Source organism: Pseudonaja textilis, chromosome 1 (assembly GCF_049901715.1).
Source record: "Pseudonaja textilis isolate UNSWEBS1 chromosome 1, rPseTex1.2, whole genome shotgun sequence".
Lineage (NCBI taxonomy): Eukaryota > Metazoa > Chordata > Lepidosauria > Squamata > Elapidae > Pseudonaja > Pseudonaja textilis.
The window spans coordinates 205,469,286-205,489,661 of NC_141990.1; the positions used below are offsets into that span (position 1 = coordinate 205,469,286).

Here is a 20,376-nt window from a genome sequence, read left to right on the forward strand (position 1 = left end):
GCCACTGAAAAAACCATGCCTGCCACTCCTAAATCTCTACCAATTCAGAAGGATATCATAACTGAGTGTAATGAAGGCCATCGAAAAATCAAGCGGGGTCAGGATGGATACAGCCCATTATCAAGTGCAATCAATGCTGCCTCAAAGCTGCATACAGAATGTGACTGAAAGAAATCCAGATTCCTCAAGGAGCTTTTGGAACTGCAAGTCTATGACTTTCCCAACAAGCTTTCCTAAAAAGAGAAAGTTGGAGACTGGGAAAAAAGTATCCAGTACTTTTGAATTTAGTACTAATTTCTTGAAGAGAGGATGAACCATCACGTCCTCCAGAGGAAGCAGAAATATTCTGTCCTTCAAAGAAAACAATCACCATAACTTGAATTCAAATCCATCTCCTGATTAAATCTAAAACATAGAGTAGAACTCAAGAACCCATGTATCCTGTCCACTTTCTTAATACAATACTTAAATAAATTTGGTATTTTGTTATTGATTAGCATTTATTAGAAGTTATATAAAAAGCAATTGAACATAAACTGTCTTCATATTGCTACTAATATTAATTTGTAGTTTATTATATACAGGATATATAGTCACTGTAGGATAATCACAGTATGTTTTCTTAAGGAAATATTTAGAGGAAAATAGCAAGCCATTAACATTTAAGGAAAATTATTTAATAAATTTTCTATAGGACCTGACTTTTGATAGCTTCTATATTTATTTCCAACTGTCAGTTTCAAACATACCTACATCTAAGTACAATATATGTGAAGTTATTAATGCAATTCATTAGATCTGTTTCTCACCTTTCTTCAAGGTGCCTTTCATGGAAATCTCCCATGAAATTTATCTAACATTTATCCAGCCTATCTTTATGAGATAGGTTGGGATGCAAGTGAGCGTTTGCGTTTGCAATTGAGAAGGATTTAAATTCGGAACTCTTTGATCCAAGTCTACTATCTTAATCATTAAACTACAGTGGAATGTATAAAAAATGAAAAACACAAGTCCCATCCAACACGAGTCCATCATGGTATAAACACTTATTTTAGAAGATTTCAGCTTACCCTGTCTAAAAATGCCAGAATGAAGACTTGTCTAAGACTACACAAGACATTATTCTTAAAACAGCACAGTGGTTCTCAGAACAAGACAGAGTTTCCATGTTAACTAGATGAGTGGAAAAGTCAGAACCCATCAAACTATGCTGGACGTTAGAAAAATTGATGGAAACGGTTGTACTTTGCAGCTATCTCACCAAACAAGAGAATGGGCATGATTGACATGATCCGCCTCAATTTGTCTGGAGCACAAACCTGGTCTGGCCAAATAAATTTTGAATTGGATAGGTAAGCATATGTAAAATGTATGAATGATGCTTTTAATTCAGAAAGCATGAACAATAGCAATTGCTTATTGTATTTGTTTATTTCATTAGCATTTGTTTCCATGTAACTTGAGTCTCTGAATAAATAAGAATTAACAACTTTGGAAGTGTTATAAAGGTTCTCTATGTGACAGTGCTATGGTAATACAGTCTGTCTCACTTCTCCAAAATGACAGACGGTGTGTTATTATAAAAATTGCTGTCTAACACATCCTTGAAAAGAAAAGATGGAAAGAAAAAAGGCCACGCTCTTTTATGATCTATTAATAAAATGGAACTTGCTAAGGTAAACTTGTCTGGCCAGTCTGTTCTATTTCATCAGCTCTTATAGCAACCAGGTTTACTTTCTTTGGGAAATGAAATTTAACGTATACGTATGTCCATTTCAGTGGTGGGATTCAATTTTTTTAACTACTGGTTCTGTTGGCGTGGCTTGATGGGCATGGCAGGGGAAGGATACTGTAAAATCTCAATTGTCTCCCTGCCCACTAACCTGCTTTCCAGCTCTATTCTCCTGTGCAGGACAACAAAAAAAGACCCAGCTGATCAGCTGGGACTCAGGAGGCAGATGGGGTGGAGAATAGATGGGGGCGGAGCCAGTCAGAGGCGGTATTTGCCAGTTCTCCGAACTACTCAAATTTTCCACTACCGGTTCTCCAGAACTGGTGAGAATCTGCTGAATACCACCTCTGGTCCGTTTGCATCAAACCCATAACATAGCTGTCAAAAACAAAGTTAACATGATAGTTAAAATAAGCTATGCTGTTTTGGATTCTGGAGAAGGATTCTTCCTACAATAGCGTTAACTCTCGTTGTAATAATATATCCCACAGCATGGTCCAAGAGGCCTTGCTGAGTTAAGTCAGAGCGAGTCCAAATTCTACAAGAGACGCTGAGAAAATTAGAAGGACAAAGTGTTCCATTTAAACCACCTTTTCCATTTCTAGTTATATATGATCTTAGCACTTTATATTTTTCTGCCTCCCTGGGTTGCTCACAGGTAGTATGAGGCAGGGAAACAACCTGCTATAAAAAGGCACATAAAAGTCTTGAAACACACACAACCTAATTATCTGACACTACTCCTTACATATGGAGTATCTTGTACATAGGGGATAATAAATAATACGTTTTCTGTTTTGGTAATAGGACCAAAATAGAAAATGTATTAGATTGGATATTAACCCTAACTCATTCCCACACCCAAAACAGCAAAATGGGACATATTTATTATATAGAAATCTTTTCCTTCCATATTCTCTGAGAAATAAGTCCCAATGTATTTAATAGATTTGTCAGAGGCATGCAATGCATGAAGCTTTAATCCTTTTCTTAAGGAAAACAGTCATTCTGTACAGCATTACCAGTATAATCCTTTATATTTTCACATGTCATGCCAACATGAGCAGCACTTTCTGAGAGATGTCTCAGCAGCACACACTGATATCAAATAGAGTCGAGGAGCAGCAGGTGACTGAAAGAATGTGTTTTAAATAATAATTACAATGTTTTCTGACTTCAAATAACTTCAATGGAGATACTGCACCAAGAATGAGTTTTTCTCTCTTCGCTCTGTGGCCAATAATTCCTATGACCTTGGTCTTAAGGAAGGAGGAAAAAACATTTGAAGAGACATAGGAAAAGCCACAATGGCCACTCCTTGCAGTTATCTGTATACTATTAAAATTCCTGTGTCTTTTTGATGCATTGCAACTTTCAACTGGGAGAAATGCTGCCTTGTCAAGCAAAGTTTTGCCAATAAAAGGTACCTCAAGGTACCTTATAGATTGTCCATTAGGCTTGAGGAAATGAAATGTGGGGATTTTTTATTTTATTTTTTGCTATTTTAGCTCACTCTGCTGCTATTGTTCAGTGCCACTTCCACAGTGCCTCAGGAAGCAGTGATATGATCCTCATTTTCAACATTCTATGGTAGCTTCCCATAAATCAATGAGAAACTAGGAAGGAACTGATGTAATTGCTGATTTTCCTACACTCCCTGCCACCTTCTCACCGGCAAAGTCTTTGTCTCAAGGAAGCTTGCAGGAAGAACATCAATGGAGACATGGCCCAGTCCCTCTGCACTCAGTCCTCATTGCCTACTTGACACTTCCTTCACTCTCTCTCCCACCCAGCAGCAGCCATTTACCTGCATGCTGGGAAGTGAAGGGGAGGGAAGGGGAGGAGGAGGGGGAGGAAGAGGAGGGAAGCAAAGGGAGGGATGAAGAGAGGGAAACAGAAAGGAACATTAGCTTCCCACGGTAGGGAAGCCAACAGGAAGAGTCGTGGTCATTCTATTTCCTTGTTTAGGTAAAGAAATATCTCTGAAACGAACATGGGTCACGGGTTGTGTACATTCTAAAAGAGAAAAGATTGATTATGCATGGCCAGTATGTCCTTGTTCAAGGAGGCAGTCATACTTTATTGAAAAGAGACAACAGGTCCTATGCTTAATTTTGCAAACCCCACAATGATGGGTATGTCTCGAGTATTGATCAACAACGGCAGTAGTTGCTTCCTGCATCTAATCTTGAGGGTCCATTGGGAAAACAAGATGTTGGTTGCCCCCCACCCCCCCAAACTAACATTATAACTTGCCTACAGGCAATCTTATTGGCAAGAATCTCCATATAGTAGACTTCAGTCTACCAGACTCTTTGCACATGACTCAAAGGGGTGTACAAAAACATCAGACCCCTAACAGTTTCACTCTAGGAGCAATTCTTGCTCTCAGCAATAATGCTGAAATGAAGACAGTGTGGAGTTACCAAAAGCAAATCTTGTGAGCCACGTTCAGCTTTGACGTTGAAACGTCCAGGCTTCAAACTCTGCCGCGCATTTCTGTCCTTTGAATGTGTACATCTTAACCGTCTACTGGGAAAAGAAAAGAAAAGAAAAAAAAGTAATGAAGCGCCTGAGGGTAGGCAATTCTGCTTTAAACTGAGCTAGGGAATTCAATTATATTTCCAAGGTGCCCAGAGCCACTTTTCTCAAGTCTTGAGTCCGCCCATCCCAGGGAAGGCTGCCGAGCGCAGTCCACAGTCAGGGAGCAAAGCTTCCTCACACGCTTCCAAAGCATTCGCCGAAGATGGACCAGTCAGACCCAGTTGTGGTTCCTCGCGGCATTTTCCCGCCAAGGGCGAACGACCCTCCTACCTACCTTCTCCTTCCCTCTCCGAGAGAGAGAGAGAGAGAGAGAGGGCGGGAGGGAGGGAGAGAAAAAGAGAGACTACGGAGCTGCCCGGCGCTCACCGCGGCATTGCGCGCGACTCCCTTTCCCTCCCGCCCTCGCCCGCCTCCCCACGGGGATCTTCCCAAGCTTTCGCGTTTATAATCCAGACAACCTGCACGCCGCGTCTTTCCTAGCTCTGCCTCCCTCCCGCTCCCCACTCAGCCAGACAGCCAGCTCACCCACCCACCCACCCACCAACCAACCCCTCCTCTCCAGGGAGGCCAGCGGGAAAGAAAGTCGCACCCCAGCACCGCCTGACTGCGGTGGAGGAGCGAGTTCGACAGAACGGTCGCTTGGGAGAGTGCGCGGGGTTCTTTTTCTGGCCGGGCCGCCCGGCTTGTCGCTCGCTCGTCCGCTCCCACAAAGCCTTCTCCTCGCTTTGCGAGCGGGCGCGCGCGCGTGTGTGTGTGCGGGGCAGATTCCCGAAAGCGGGCGCAAAAGAGGAGGCTGCTGCGTCGTCCTCGGTCGTCGTGGAATGTCCCTGCGCTCTCCACCCTGCCTTTCGAAGTGGAGATGAGCCACAGCCAAGGCAAAGGACGCCTCTCTTAAAAGACTCCGGAGCCAGGATGATGGTGCACCTGCGGCAGCCTTTCCCTCTGGTTGTGGTGGCGCAGAGTTTCTTCCTCCCGCTCGTAAGTCCACTTTGCCCGGGGGGCGACTCCCCTCTTCCTTAACCCCCACTCCCCGTTTCCCTCTTCGTTTCGGCAGCATCTGCAGAGGCTGCGAAGCGACGGCGTCCGGATTTTGCGGGTTGTGTGGGGGTGGGGGTCCGGGTTTTGCATTCGCCTCTTTTACTTTCTTTTACCTTGCCGTTGGATGCGAGTTTATAGGCGTTCCGCGTTAAACTTTGCTACCCGGTGTGGTTGAGTGTTAAAAGGCGAGGGCTTTGCCCCGAGAACGGGTCTCGCGGCTGCCCGGCTCTTGCTGATCTCCCGCCTTTTCCCCTCGCCGCGAGGGAGCCGGGCTCGCCCGGTCCGGGTGGTTCGGCGGGGTGACGGGAGCCCGGGGCTGAAAACTTTATTCGATGGCCATGGGAGAGCCGCCCGTTCTTGAGCCGGATTTGGGGGTGGAGGGGGCAGAGGGTGTCTCTGAATACAGCGGGCCTTTTCGGTTCGGGAACCGGGCGGTGTGAGTCCTGAAGCTGCGTGTGAGGGGAAATCAGGGGGTAGCCCTAGCCGCCTTTCCTCCGAGGGAAGCGCTGGCTTTTGAAGGAGACAAAACGGGGGTCCCTTCCGCGTTTTTCACTGGGAGCCCCGGAGAAGCACCTGCGTTGTCCGTCCACTGAATACAGTCCGAGTTTGGGTCTAAAGGTTTAGAATGGAGGAGCATTCAAGACTGAATTACTGTCACTGGAGGCAGGATTTTGAAATTTGGATAGGAGATGACCAACTTTTTATTTTTCAATTATCTCGATAAGTAATGGTTTCCCGGGCAGGAACTTGCGATTTGTTTTGCCCAATGCTCAGATTGATAAGAGTTAGTTTCTTTCTTGACTGAATGATCTGTAGTGACATCTCTTTAATGCACAGGAGATCTCTGGGGTGATATATCTAGTACAGAAAATCTAGGCATTTGGTGATTATGAAGGAAAATTTTGAAAAGTGTTCATATACACAACCACTTTATAATAGAAGAATATTAAGGGCTAAAGACAGCTGGACTTTTTAAAGTTCAGCTTAGACATAACTGATATAGACACTATATTGTTTCCTTTGATATAAGATTTACTGTAAACTTGAACTTTGTTTGATTTTAGTTAATTGTTTGGATATTAAAGCATCCTTGTATAATTGATACTCATGCAAATAGGTGCAAAGTGTATTTATAATGATGTGACTGAGTTTAATTGACTTTTAGTATTTTTAGGAAGCAGGTTTGGGTGGAAGTAAATCACTTTTTTATAACCCAGTCAGGCTAAAGGGTTTAGATTGTAGTCTAAAATAAAGAAAAAAAAACTTTATAATTAAGGTATAGAGTCCTGAAGTTGGCTGTAGCATTGTACTTTAGAGAACAAATAAAAAAAACTTTTAATGTTAAATATATGGCATACTGTGTCAAAAGAAGAAAAAGCACTGAAATATCCATCTCCTTTTTCCTAAAGGAAAGCATTAAAAAGTTGTATTGCAATTAAATATTTTGCTTTAAAAAGAATCAATGTCCCATTTCAGGAAAATGTTAACTGCTTGCGCACAGCAAGGATGCAAAGTTTTATTTTCATCCCAGCTGTATGCAACCTGAAATGGTATGTGTATGGGAGTTTGTGTTACTGTAGTCAATAATGGAATATGTAATAAACCTTGAAGGGATTAAATAGCCTTCTTAAGAGCTGATTCTAATATTACAGTAGGAGTTGATTGATTAGTTTTTGAAAAAGCTTATTTCAAATTCTAATCCTTTTCTAAGACTGTGCTGGTCTTGTAAGATTGTGAGTCTTTTTCTTTCTTTTGCTTTGGTGTTTTATCAGAGCAATGAAATGGAAAGCTGCAGCCTTGAGATAAGGCACATACTTTCTTCCACAGTGGTTTTCTTTAATAAAAAAACCCAATAAAACCTGGGTGAAGGCTTAGAATAGTTTCCAGCTAAACATCACACAGTGATTAAGGATATGAATGGGAAATAGTGAATGAAGCAGGAAAATGAAATTTCCCTGCAAAAAATCCAGTGGATACATTAGGGACTGATTAAAATTTCTAGCGGGCATTGGTTTTATTTCACATATGATTGAAGCAGTAATATTTTACTGCTTTACTTCCTTTGCCTTGCATATGAGTGGTACATTGAAGGATCAAAACATTTAAAATAGAGAAAACTGTCTTCAGGTGGTACTATGTATAAACTATTCATTAGAACTCGTACATTTTTATGTTTAGGTAATTTGAATCTCACTGATGAGCATCCTTTTCTTGTGCACTTTACTTTAATCAGTTGTCATTCAGTCCCATATATGCATTAGGAATTAAGTTCTAATAAACTCTGTACATCTAGTCTCAAGTAAATGAATGTAGGATTATGTTGTTCTACTCTACCATGAGTTAGCTGCAGTAAATATATTAGATAACTTTGAATATAGTGAAAATATTGTATTGTCAGATATTGCATGGATTTTGGCAACTCTGTTAAAACAATGCACTGTTTTTCCACAGATTTTTCTATGATTAAATATCTTCCAAATATTGTCAGTATTCAAAGATGTTGTGAAAACTGGCAAATATAAACATAAGAAAATAGCCTGCACATGCTGACCAGCATTATCTTAATGGAATAAATGCTATTTAAATAGTAAACTGAAATGTACTTTATAAATATGATTAGGACTTCTATCAGTAATCATCAAGTGCAGAATTAAAGAATGTAGTATTGAATGTAGTATTTTATAGTCAGTAGAACAAATCAAAATCCCATTTTATTTTGTGCGTTCTATTTAAGTTTGGAATCCTGATTGCTGATTTAACATACCCTGATTTTTTTTACCATAATTAAATGGCAGTCTTAAGATCCCTTATTAAACATAAGCCCTGGTAGTAATTAATTCTGAAGAAACAATAAACTTTTAAAGAAATTTACATCACATTATGTTGTTGATGTGTCTAAAATACAGAGGGTATATTTAAAATAGATAGTAAAACATATGCTACAAATCGAATGGAAAAATAAAATTGTACATCTTGTATTTTTCCTGTATGCTGTGAATAGCCACCAAAAGGTTTTTTTTTTCATATAAATCACCATTAGCTAACATGGTAGTCAATATATGCTAAAACAATGCCATGTCAATAAACACCTACCTATCACCTAAATAGTGACAGAAAGAGAAGGTTTGTCCAGTGACTACTATTTTTAAATCTAATAGTCATTACATTTTCTCTTGTAACGAATTATTCAGTGACACATTAGTAACTAGAACACAGGAGCAAGAGAACTGAAGTCACTATCGAGAGGAAAATGTCTTATAAAGGAGATTTTTATGACCCATTTTACAGTTCTGTTGAAATTGAATCAAGCATGTTTATCGTTTTCCTAAAAACACATTATTTTCCTAGTATCCCATTTTCCTATGTATTGTATTTACAAATAAAAAATATACAAGTGCATATTTCAGAAAAGTTAATATTGCAAAATGAACTTTAAATAAAGGTTTCTGTTTTCTAAAAATTGCAAGAACAACATTATATGCTAATTTTTATTTTTCTGTTCAGAGTATATTTTGTTATTAAAAAAATGAATATCAACACAGTTACAATGAATACAGTTCATTATACTGTGAAGTAGGACCACTAACACATTTAAAATCTTATTTCATAAAGCTGTGAAAAAGAAACTTGTATGTTCTTAATTATGCAGTTCATGGAATAGAACTGCTGATATCTCTATAAGATGTAAATGTAATTTGGAAATAAGTATCACTTTTCTTTGTTTTAAGTTTTTTATATAATGGGAAGGAAAGGAGGCTTTGTAAACATTAACATAGTAAATATACTACTTACTGGTCTCATTTATATTTTATTTGATATTTTGTAATTAAAAACTATTTGTGTTTCAGTTTTGATTTAAAATGCCCAAGATTGATTAAAAAAATTAGTTTTCTTGTTGTAAATGTAGTTTAGGGTGCTTTATTATTCAGGTATTTTTTATCCATACCCAAATATATGCATACATTCATGCAAGAAACATCATTTTATAAAAGGAAACTTAGATGTCTCATGTACAAAAGATTAGCCCAGTATTAACCAAGAACACTTTAAAATAGAATATGAAGAAAGTGTTACCTAAATATGGACAATATATTTAATTGTGTTATTAAGCACTTCTGAGGTATTAATATTATGAAGATATTGTGAAGAATTAGAAGGAAGTGTATTTAAAATAGAATTTGACAATTAGTATGTACAACAATTCAAAATTCAGTTTTCTGTTCCTAGTCAGTTCTCTTAGTCTGTTGCCATCTCTTCTTGTTCCATGACTGCACACAGCACTTCTATGTTGTAATAATCTGCAATTATCCTCCCCAGTTATCACCAGATAGGAATAGCGCTATTAATGTTTCCACAGTGCTAATGGAAACTGGTATTTGTCTTGTATGAAAGAGCTAAAATATTTTAACAATGACAAACAGATTACAAAAAAGAAGATTTCTAACATTCTTCCTTAGAAATAATAGAAAGAAGTCTACTTCCCATTCTTTTGGTCCCAGGTTTAGTCAAATCTCATTGTGCCAATGCTAAGTGAATACTGCTGTTTAACATCTTCATTTGTAGGCCTAAATTTTCCTCCTTACTGATTTAATGCCACTATGAAAAATATGTAGATGTTTGTTAACCATACATTATTTACAATAAAAAAGTCAACACTCTAAAAAAGAGAGAAAGTGTATCTTTTATTACTCTTGACAGTATTAAAAAGAAAACCTGACTACTAAAAGGAAAAAAAAAATAGTACCATATAGAGAATCCTTGACAGAGATTATGGTGGGAGAGCTGCCTACAAATTAGAATAAAGTCAGAACTTGCACAAAAATACAATTTACAGTGTTATTAGCTATCCGGAGGAATTCTCTCAGGTAGAAGAAGACACTGATGAATTCTCCCAATACCCACCAAATCAAATCTTTCAGAAGAGAAATGATCAAACTGATATTTGCCAGCACCAGCAGCAACTACTGCTCTGTAGCTGGATGCTACACATAGTAAAATCTGTAAATTACGGGTTAGTTAGGACTTGGAGCTCTTTTTCTTCTTGTCAGGGCTGGGAGCAACAAGGCATGTCTGGAGATGTCAGACAGGCTACAATGCATTTTTTTAAAAAAAAAATAAAACTCCAGAAACATATGGGAAATTAGGGTCAAGGAAATTGGAAGAAAAGCACACTTTTCCTGCAATATAACTGGCATCCTTGTGTAAATTGCTTTAGACAGACTTCTGAAAAAGTGAAGAACTACGAACTGGTTAAAGATGTGGAAGTGCCTATATGTGAGAAACTATAAAACCACATAATATAAGCTAAACACTATTTATTCATAGAATGTAAATCTTAGTTCCAATTTCTTAACCATCACCCACGTTGCCTCTCTATGACACATCAATGATTTCAACTTGAAAAACAGGAAGACTATGGAAAAGAAATGAAAGAAAGAAAATGAGGCTCGTGGGGGGGGGGTTGTTCGTTTTTGGTGAAACTAAGGAAAAGGGGAAGGATCTAACAGACCTATATGAGGTGGCCTTGTCTTCATTGCAATTGATGGATACAGGTAGTCCTCAACTTACGATAGCACTTGAGCCCAATGTTTATGTTACTAAGTGAGAAACTTATTAAGTAAGCTTTGCCCCATTTTACAACTTTTCTTGCCCCATTTGTTAAGTGAATCACTGCAATTGTTAAATTAGTAACACGGTTCTTAAGTGAACCTGACTTTGCTTGTCAGAAGATTGCAAAACGTGATCACATGACCTGGGACACTGCAACCGTCATAAATGTGAATCAGTTGCCAAGCATCCAAATGTAAATCACGTGACCATGGGGATGCTGCAGTGATCACAAGTGTGAAAAATGGTCATAAGTCACTTTTTTCAGTGCCATTGTAACTTCAAATGGTCACTAAGTGAATGAGGACTATCTATATGCTGTACATAGGGAACTGTAAGTTTAATTATGAGTAGAAGCCTAAAATGCATATCCGACTTTTGCAGTACTGTGTGAAACTAGAAATTTGTATTGTGGTAATAATTGCATGTTAAGCTCCAGTGAGTGATGATAAAAAATTAGAGACAAGTTGTGGGTTTTTTTTGTTTTTTTTTAGGGAATGGGGATGTTGCATGATTTTGCATGAATGCAATTTAGGGGGAAACTTTATGAAATAATAAGAATGGATGGGTAGGGATGAATTCATAGAATACAGAAAATGTCATTGGGTTATTTGATGATGCAAGAATGAAAGAAAATGATGATTGGTTATTATTTGAGGAAAAATGTTCAAGCATAAGTTTTTCTTTAATACAAATATTAAATAAATGGATGTAAAAGCATGATTAAGTTATTTATGATGAAAAACGGAGTTACAGTATTTAGAACAGGATACAAGGGTAATCAGAAGTTAAGAGAGTGGAGAAAGAAAAGCAAATCCTAAAGAAAGAAACTCCAGAAGATTGAATGGAATTAAAAATAAGAAAGATGAAAAGATCTGGGAAACTGAAGTTAGGAAGTGATGAAGGGACAATTTTAGAGATTTGTATGGGAATTTTAACAATGTGTCAAAAGTAGAACTGATATAAATTCTACAAATGTTAGTGCTAAAATTAAAAAAATAAAGTAATTCTAGGGAATACTGAAAAATGGTAATGGTGTGGATAGAGACAGTGTAACTAGATACATTTTAAAATAGATGCAAATTTATGGAAAATAATATTGCATGTTTATAACTTTTGGGTTTTTTTGTACCCACTTAGACTCACTGTTATGAGATAGGCAGCTATATGAATAACATCAATAAATAAACAAATCTCTCTATAAAGAATACATTTCTGCATGACAATTGGAAAAATGCCTTTACTGACCTCTTATATAAGGTGAAAAGTAATAAAAGAGCAAAATGTGTATTGAGATTAGTTTGTTAAATGTGTTTGAGAGGTGTTTGGCATAATGCTGACCAAAATTGTACAAGAAATTATTGTGAACAATATTTGGTAAATGTAGTATGAATTTATGTCAAGCAGGAGATATGTGGAGCTGAGTTTTTGCTGGTCAGCAGATCATTGAATGAATAAGTGGGAAACTGTTTTCTGATGTTTGTTCATTTAGAGAAGTTTATGATAAAACGTGATAAAATAAATAATGGAGTATGTAATATTTTTCATGTGGTTGAAAGTTAGTTGCTGAATATGATAAGCAGGCTATGATGGAAATTGGGAGTGCATAAAAACAGAATGTTTAGCAAAAGGTTCAGCACTCTGCAATAAAAAATGTGGTACGCCCTGTTACTGTTTACAGATACTTCTCTACTTATGAGCAACCATTAGACATTACAACAATGCTGTAAAAATGGACTTACCACCTATACTCAAAGTTACTTAAGTTGCAGTGCCTTCATATGGTCATGTGATCCAAATTGAGGTGCTGGGCAGCCCACTTAAACTTACATCCACAAATCCATCTCTTGAAATCACTTGAATGAAGCCAATTTTCTATCGCTAGAACATTGCCTATTGATCAAGGGTTCCAGGACTTCTTTTTGTTAACTAACAGGTTCCACAGCTTGACAGTGAGGCCTTAGCACAAAGGCGACATAGTAAGATCCAGTTGAGTCTAATTCTTTATTTGCTTACACCTGATAGAATCTTGCCAGACTAAAGCTATAACTTTTAAATTTAATAGATATCTCCTGGGAGATTCCAGAGTGTGGCTATTATGAACCTTTTCCTCCCTCCCTCCTCCATCCAGTTCAGGACTGGGTTTTCTCTTGTCTTGGCTTCCTCTTAGGAATGTGCTGCCTCTTCTCTGAGAAACTGCAGGGCTATTTGCCAACATCTCCCCCTTGCCGACCGACTGCCTCGGTGAAATACTGTCTAATGGTTTCTTTATTCCTTATTATTATCTGCAGTTCACTATGGATTTCATACTCACAAGACCATCTGCTAAGAATTAGGCAATGTTTCCTTAAGGAGCAGCTTTCTGATTCCCCACCCCCACCTGTCTTTGCAAACGCGGAGGAGATTCTAACCAATTCCTCGGTGCTATGGATTACAACAAAGAAAGCAAAGAAGCGACCACGCCGGAAGAGGAGACGAGGTAAACGAGCGGGAATTTTAACACACTAAGGAATAGGGGGGAAAAAACTCCTCTCACTTCAATCTTTCTGACTAATTTACGCTCACTGGCTATCAAGATGGATGAAATTCATCTCTTAAATAGATGGAATTCTGATTTTCATAATTCAGCTGTTCTTTGTTTTACTAAAACCTGGCTTAATCCACAAATTCATGGGGACAACACCATATACATCCCAGGATTTCAGATGTTTAGATCAGACAGAATTGAAGAGACATCAGGTAAAACAAAGGGTGGAGGATTATGTTTATATATCAACAACAGCTGGTCTCAGGATATAACTATAATATATATGTTTTGTGATGAAATCTTAAGAGTCTTTACACATCAACTGCAAGCCATTTTACTCTCCACGTGAGTTCTCCTCATTTCTCCTAATAGCTGTGTATGTTCCTCCACAAGCTTGTATAAACAAGGCATTACCAACTCTTGCTAATCAAATTATGGAGGCTGAAGCCAGACACACAGGTTCCCTTCCATCATTTTAGGAGATTTCAATCAAGGAAATAGCTCCCAAAATATTTCCAGCATGTAAATTGTCCCACCAGAGGCAAAAATACTTTAGACCACTGCTACACAACAGTAAAAGATGCTTATAGGTCTTTACCATGAGCAGCTATGGGACACTGACCACTGCATGATTCACCTTGTACCTGCCTACAGATAAAGACTTAAAACCATTAAACCAACAATTAAATCAGTGAAGACTTGGCCAGATGAGGCAAAGCTGAAACTCCAGGCCTGCCTTGATTGCACTGATTGGGATGTTTTTGAACATGCCTCTGCAGACCTAGATGAGCTCACAGATACTGTAACATCATATATTAGCTTCTGTGAAGACTTATGTGTACCAACAAAGAACCTGCAAATATAGAGTAACAATAAACCTTGGTTAACAGCTAAACTTTAGCAGCTACATCATTCCAAAGAGGAAGCCTACAGAAAAGGTGACAGAATGCTATACAACCAGGCCAGAAACATATTAACAAGAGAGATCAGAGCAGCAAAAAGAAGCTACTCTGAAAAGTTAAAGAATCAGTTCTCAACAAATGAACCAGCAAACGTGGAAAACTCTTAAAAACATCACTGGCTTCAGCAAACCTCCTTCCCAGGCAGAAGGAAATCAACAACTAGCAGATGACCTGAATGTGTTTTACTGCAGGTTTGAAAAGAAACTACAGCCCCCTATCTCCACAACCCTCATCTCAAACACACCAACAACAGCCAAGCCTCCTACAACTGGCCCTAATCTATTGGGCTCACAACCTCTGGTGATCACAGAAAAAGAAGTGCAAGATCTATTACACAGACAGAAGCCAGGAAAAGCACCAGGGCCAGACAAGATAACTCCTTCTTGCTTAAAAATCTGTGATGACCAATTTGCCCCCATCTTCCCCCAAATCTTCAATAGATCACTAGAGATGTGCTATGTTCCTTCCTGCTTCAAACGTTCTACCATCATCCCAGTGCCAAAGAAGCCCTCCATCAAGGAACTGAATGACTACAGACCAGTTGCTCTAACATCTGTAGTTATGAAAATCTTTGAAAGGCTTGTGCTATCCCACCTGAAAACCATCACGGATCCGCTGTTAGATTCCATGCAGTTTGCATACTGAGCAAATAGAGCAAACAGATGATGCAAACAGAGCAAACAGATGATGCTGTTAACATGGCTCTGCATTACATCCTATAACACCTTGAATCTCCAAATACCTACACAAGGGTCCTCTTTGTAGACTTCAGTTCAGCATTCAATACCATCATTCCAGACACTCTTCTAAGTAAATTAAACCAACTAGCGGTACCTGAACACACTTGTAAGTGGATCATAAGCTTCCTAACAGGAAGCAGCAGGTGAAGCTAGGTGGAATCACATCCGATACCTGTACAATCAGCACAGGGAGCCCCCAAGGCTGTGTGCTATCTTGACTTCTCCCTATATACCAATGACTGCATCTCAGATGATCCATCTGTTAAAATACTGAAGTTTGCTGATGACACAACAGTGATTGGCCTCATTCGAGACAACGATGAATCTGCATACAGACAGGAGGTTCTACAACTTGCCTCATGGTGTAACTGGAACAATCTGGAACTGAACACACTCAAAACCGTAGAAATGGTGGTAGACTTTAGAAGAAACCCTCCCATACTACCATCTTACAATACTAGGCAACACAGTATCAACAGTAGAGACCTTCAGATTTCTAGGTTCTACTATATCACATGACCTAAAATGGACACCTAACATCAAAAACGTCATCAAAAAAGCACAACAAAGAATGTTCTTTCTGCGCCAACTCAGAAAGCTCAAACTGCCCAAGGAGCTGCTGATACAGTTCTCCAGAGGAATTATTGAGTCTATCATCTGCACCTCTATAACTGTCTGGTTTGGTTCTGCAACCCAAGAGGACAGACACAGGCTTCAGATGATAATTAGGACTGCAGAAAAAACAATTCCTACCCACCTGCCTTCAATTGAGGACCTGTATACTGCATGAGTCAAAAAGAGGGCTGTGAAAATATTTACAGACCCCTCACATCCCGGACATAAACTGTTTCACCTCCTTCCCTCAAAACGACACTTTTGAGCACTGCACACCAGAACAACTAGACACAAGAACAGTTTTTTCCCAAAAGCCATCACTCTGCTAAACAAATAATTCCCTCAACACTGTTCAACTATTTACAAAGTGTACACTACTATTACTGTTAATCTTCTCATCACTCCTTATCACCCATCCCCCCGCTTGACTGTTTCCTAGTATGATTTGATTGTTGATTTTACCCTATGACTATCATTAAGTGTTGTACGTTATGATCCTTGATTCTTAATGAATGTACCTGTATGTATACTGAGAGTATTTACACCAAGACAAATTCCTTGTGTGTCCAATCACACATGGCCAATAAAGTATTCTATCTATTCTATTCTCAAATTCAGAATCAGAATAGAGCTGGAAGGGACCATGAAGGTCTTCTAGTCCAGCCCCCTGCTCAAGCAGGAGATGCTATACCATTTCAGACAAGTCCAGTCTCTTCTTAAAAACCTCCACTGATGAAATTCTCAATCAATTTTTCCTACAAACTTTAAGCTACACAATTTGGAATATAATCCCTTTGAATGATGTGGGAGTAGGAATGGATTTCCAGAGGTGACTACAGGAACCAGGAGCACTACTCAGGTGACCCTATATGTCACAGATAAACCTCCAAGTGCTTCAAAGGATCCAAAAGACCAGCTGTCCGCAAGGAAGTATAAATCCTTCCATTCCCCACTATCCTGTCAGAGCTGAAGAAGCTTTTTGGATGAGAAGCAAAACATTATCAAAAGAAAAGACAAGAAAGTCCAGTTGCCTCCTGAAAAAGCACCTTTGGGACTCCAGTGATGAAGCACCCACAACATCTGAAGGCAAGCTGTTCCACTGGTAAATGGTTAGGAAACAATTAACTCCTCACTGTTAGGAAGTTTCTCTTTATTCTTACAGCTGCACATTCCATCACGGTATTCCATCAGTACATCTGTCCTTTTCCATCTTCCACAATAAGTTACTGCTGAAAGAATTCTACAGTCTTTCTTTAAAAAAAACACAAATTACTCCACAGTGCATAGGTGTTAAATACTGAAACCACAAAATATTTATTTTGCAACACTTGGTATGGGGCCGGGTTACTTGTGGGATCATCCCTTTCCAGCTATATCTACTCATCCTATTTTCAGATTTCCTGGATCCCACTTATTAAGGATTCTCATTTGGCAGGACCCAGGAAGAGCACATTTTCTGTCATGACACTTGCCCCCTGGAAAGCTTCATTCCTCCAACCTTTCCATAAAATCTTAAGACCTGGTTGTGTTATTGCACCTGGGCCCAGGGTGTGATTGAGCTCATAACCTGATAACTGGTGGTAATTTATTTTTTTTATCTTCGCTGCTATCTATGTTGTTATTTTGTTGTAAAGTTTTAAACTTGTTTATATTTATTATTAGCCACCCAGAGTCATGCATTTGGGATAACAGGTTGTAGAAATGAATGAACGAATGAATGATGCAATAGTATATCATAGATATTGTTACCCATGCAACAATAAATGGGAACTGCATCAGTGGTGGTATTCAAATAAAGTTGCCACCAGTTCGGTGGGTGTGGCTTGGTGGCCGCGCTTTGCGCGCATGCACACACTTTGCATGCATGTGCATGCCAAACACACTGCGCAGGCGCAGAGGCGTTCTAACTTGCCTCCTGCAAGCCTGCACAATGGTGATTGCTGCAGCAGCTGTTGCGCGGTGCTATTCTGCACCATGCAAATTAGCTGCGCATTGAATTCTGGCCATAAAAGTGAGTATGGGAGCCCGGGTGGGCCAACCACAGAGCAGCGAAAAGAAGCAGTTTGGTCTCCACTACTCACCGCCGCTCCTGGCTCTCCAGAACCGGTCGAATACCACCACTGAACTGCATTAACTCTACTCATAAATAATGGGTATCGTGTATTGTATTTTTTCTCTTAGCATTCCCTCTAAGTTCTTGTTATTTAGGACAACCTTTGTTGCAGCAGATGGAAGTACTTTTTCTAGTTTTGACATTTTTGTGCCTATTCAAGCAGAGGAGTCACACTTGGGGGAACATTGCCTCCCTATAAAACAGAATGCAATTACTTTTAAGTATTTCAACATTCCAAAGTTGCCAGCTGTAAACTTCAAAAAGAGCTCTGTTCTGCAAGCATAAACCAACTTATTCAAAATATTTGATATACAATTTGAGAATTTCTCCAGACTTTTAAAAATATTGAACAGTATAAAAGCTTTTAAAAAATTTTTTAATGTTTGTGTGTTGTATAATAAAGTAGGGATCAAAATGAGAATGAAATACAGCTACTTCTTTTTTTCCATTTTCAAATTTCTTTATTTTCAAATTTGAAATTTGAAATAGAGTATTCTTAAAATACTCTGAATTGCAATTAGAAAAATACTTATTAGTGACCCGTGAATGGACTATTACTTAAATACTAAATGTTTGGTATGATGGTTAGGACATTACACTAGAACCTGGGAGACTCAGCTGAGTGGCCTTGTGCCAGTCACTCTCTCTCAGTCTTATAAAATAAGGCAATGGTGATCACATCCAAAGTCTTGCCAAAAAAGAAAACCTGAAGGGATCGGCCCAGGCAGCCCCCTGGAGTCAACACTCACTTGAAGGCATACACACGCACCATATAAAAGCAGTCTTAGAGTAGTACATGTAATTGCTACCCTTTATGAGAAAGCTATTGTGTCATTGTGTGCTTTATTTAATCCTAATAGAAGCTTAATTGGACTATATAGCAGTCCAGAACAAAGTAATGGTAATATGGCAACAGTGAGATTAATTTGGGTACTGTAACACACACTATATGTTACATTGTATATCCCTAAACAGTTGTGAATTCTGCCTCAGAATTTTAATCATACTAAAATAATGTACTTGGGAACTAGTTTGCAATAAGTGAAATTGAAATATAGGACTAGAAATTAAAAATACTTAAAAATAGGTGCAAAAGTGGGCAGATTAGTGGACGAGGAGTAAAAAAATAACTATTTCCTTAGAGAAAATGATTTGTAAAAGAAATGATAATCATTCATTCCTAGTTTCATTAACGGCTGGCTCAAATTCTGTAGAGTGTTGTACTACTGATTGACTAATCAGTTTGGTTCTCCAGAGGTTTGTTTTATAAAATCATCAGTAGAAAATTGATAAATGTAAGAAGGCCTAGAGAGAATGGAAGAGGAGGAAAGGAGCTGGTGTAGTTAATTACTTCATGTCTTTTTGTAGAAACAACCCATTAATATGTGAATGGAGAAAAGAAGGGGACTTTTAATATTGAGGTAGAGTCATCAGACACATCTGCAAATCTTGTTAGCCAAAAGAGCAAAGATGCTACTACCGTGTTTCTCATATAATAAGGCCAGGTCTTTTTTTTTTTTTTTTTTTTTGAGCCCTGAAAAAATGGCTAGGCCGTCTTTTCGGGGGTGACTTAATTCCCCCCCCCCTTGCATCTTCAGGCAGGCGGCGACGGCTTAGAAGTTGACCTCGGCATTGGTGGGGCACTTTGTATCGGGGTCAACGCAGGCAGCACCATATCCGGGTGTGCAACAAAAGTACTTCCTAACGGCAAGCCCCCCCACCATTCCCCCCATTTCGCATGTTTTAATATAGGCCTTAATTTGAGGGGAAGGGCTTAATTTCATTTCATGCCTATAAAACAGGCTGGGACTTCCTATTGGGGGAGGCCGTATTGTTGGAGAAACAGGGTAATTATACAGAACTCATTCCCTCAATTTTATAGCTGTTATTTTACAGTAACTGCTCATTTATCTCATACATTTCAATAGTACAGTATAAAAGAGAGAATTTATCTAAGTAGATACCTTCAATCTACAAAATACTAAATTTATATACTGTTTAATCTACATGGATATCCTCCATTTTTAACTAAACGTGATAATCAAATAGCACAAACTGAGCATATGTAGATTTGAAAAAGAATTTTAACATTACACTAGATCAGGAGCATCAAACTCAAGGCCTGCGGGCAGGATCCGTCCTGCAGGATGCTTAGATCTGTCCCTCAGGGCTGCCCTGGAAACTGCCCCACTGTGCCTCTGCCAGTGACAACGGAGCTATCTCCCATGAGAAACTTTATTTTTTTATAGTTAATTTCAAAAGCATATTGTAAAAGTCAATGTTTGAAATTTATCTGAACCCTTAATTCTTTTATAATTTTCATAGAACAGAATCTTATTTAGCTTTTTGCTGTTTATTTTAATTTTTTAAATTCATAAGCTTATAATTTTTATTTTGTTCAGAATTAAACATATGAAAACTTCTCAATGAAAACTTCTCAAACTTTTCATTCCAATAGCTTTAGAACAGCTACTGTGCAATCTTCAATAGCTTTAGAA

At 38.6% G+C, this 20,376-nt stretch overlaps 1 protein-coding gene across 1 annotated transcript in view; it reads left to right on the forward strand.

Annotated features, from left to right (window-relative positions):
- The first annotated feature begins 4,816 nt into the window (after positions 1 to 4,816).
- Positions 4,817 to 20,376, forward strand: part of NXPH2 (neurexophilin 2) — a 41,224-nt gene continuing 25,664 nt past the window's right edge. The window contains exon 1 of the mRNA XM_087920300.1: positions 4,817 to 5,254. Coding sequence (XP_087776426.1) covers positions 5,189 to 5,254 — 66 coding nt within the window. The 5' untranslated portion in view covers positions 4,817 to 5,188. The remainder of the gene's footprint in view (positions 5,255 to 20,376) is intronic.